General features: G+C 59.0%; 1 protein-coding gene across 1 annotated transcript; it reads left to right on the top strand.

The window, feature by feature from the left end:
• The first annotated feature begins 271 nt into the window (after positions 1-271).
• Positions 272-648, top strand: LOC133773899 (protein arginine N-methyltransferase 1-like). The gene has a single exon (XM_062211443.1). The coding sequence runs from the start codon at positions 306-308 to the stop codon at positions 642-644; it is 339 nt and encodes a 112-aa protein (XP_062067427.1). The 5' UTR covers positions 272-305; the 3' UTR covers positions 645-648.
• Positions 649-877: the final 229 nt, after the last annotated feature.

The following is an 877-nucleotide window of genomic DNA, read 5'->3' as shown; positions in this document are numbered from 1 at the left end:
CGTTCGGCTTCCATTTCACAGGGGGAAGAGCCCGAACCCCTTTATCCCCTCAGCAGCAGAGCCGGAAGGGACTGTGGCTTGAAGAGCCCGCGGGATGACGCAGTGCTGCCACCGGTGTACTTGATTGCACAGTTTGCAGCGCTTGAGCGCTCCTATGACGTCATAAAGGTGTAGCCAATCAGTATCCTCTGTAGCACGGAGGGCGGTGACTTGGGGTTGTACGGCCTGCGGTGGTGAGGGGAGAAGCTGGGGCTCAGGTCAGAAGCACCAACGCCTGCCTCATCAAAGAGGTGGACATCTACACCATGAAGGTGGAGGACCTGACCTTCACCTCGCCCTTCTGCCTGCAAGTGAAGCGGAACGACTCCATGCACGCGCTCGTGGCCTACTTCAACATCGAGTTAACGCGCTGCCACAAGCGCACCGGCTTCTCCACCAGCCCCGAGTCCCCGTACACGCACTGGAAGCAGACGGTGTTCTACGTGGAGGACTACCTGACGGTGAAGACGGGCGAGGAGATCTTCGGCACCATCGGCATGCGGCCCAACGCCAAGAACAACCGCGATCTGGACTTCACCTTCGACCTGGACTTCAAGGGCCAGCTGTGCGAGCTGTCCTGCTCCAGCGACTACCGGATGCGCTGAGCGGCGCCCAGTGTCTCCCGCCCCGGCCGGCCGGCCCTGTGCGGCACGTTCCTAGGCGGTTCCGAGGCTCCCCCTTCCTCTCCCTCCCTCCCACAGAAGAGGGTTTTAGGGGCCTGGGCTGGGGGGATGGGGAGGGCACATCGTGACTGTGTTTTTCATAACTTATGTTTTTATATGGTTGCATTTACGCCAATAAATCCTCTGCTGGGAAAAAAAAAAAAAAGAAGAAGAAG

Source organism: Lepus europaeus, chromosome 14 (genome assembly GCF_033115175.1).
Source record: "Lepus europaeus isolate LE1 chromosome 14, mLepTim1.pri, whole genome shotgun sequence".
Taxonomy (NCBI): Eukaryota; Metazoa; Chordata; class Mammalia; order Lagomorpha; family Leporidae; genus Lepus; species Lepus europaeus.
The sequence above is the reverse complement of the archived record's forward strand: the minus strand, read 5'-3'. Positions and strand labels throughout refer to the sequence as shown.

Excerpts from the sequence above, each read along its gene's own strand:
- LOC133773899 (XM_062211443.1), top strand. The coding sequence starts at position 306 with ATGAAGGTGGAGGACCTGACCTTCACCTCGCCCTTCTGCCTGCAAGTG.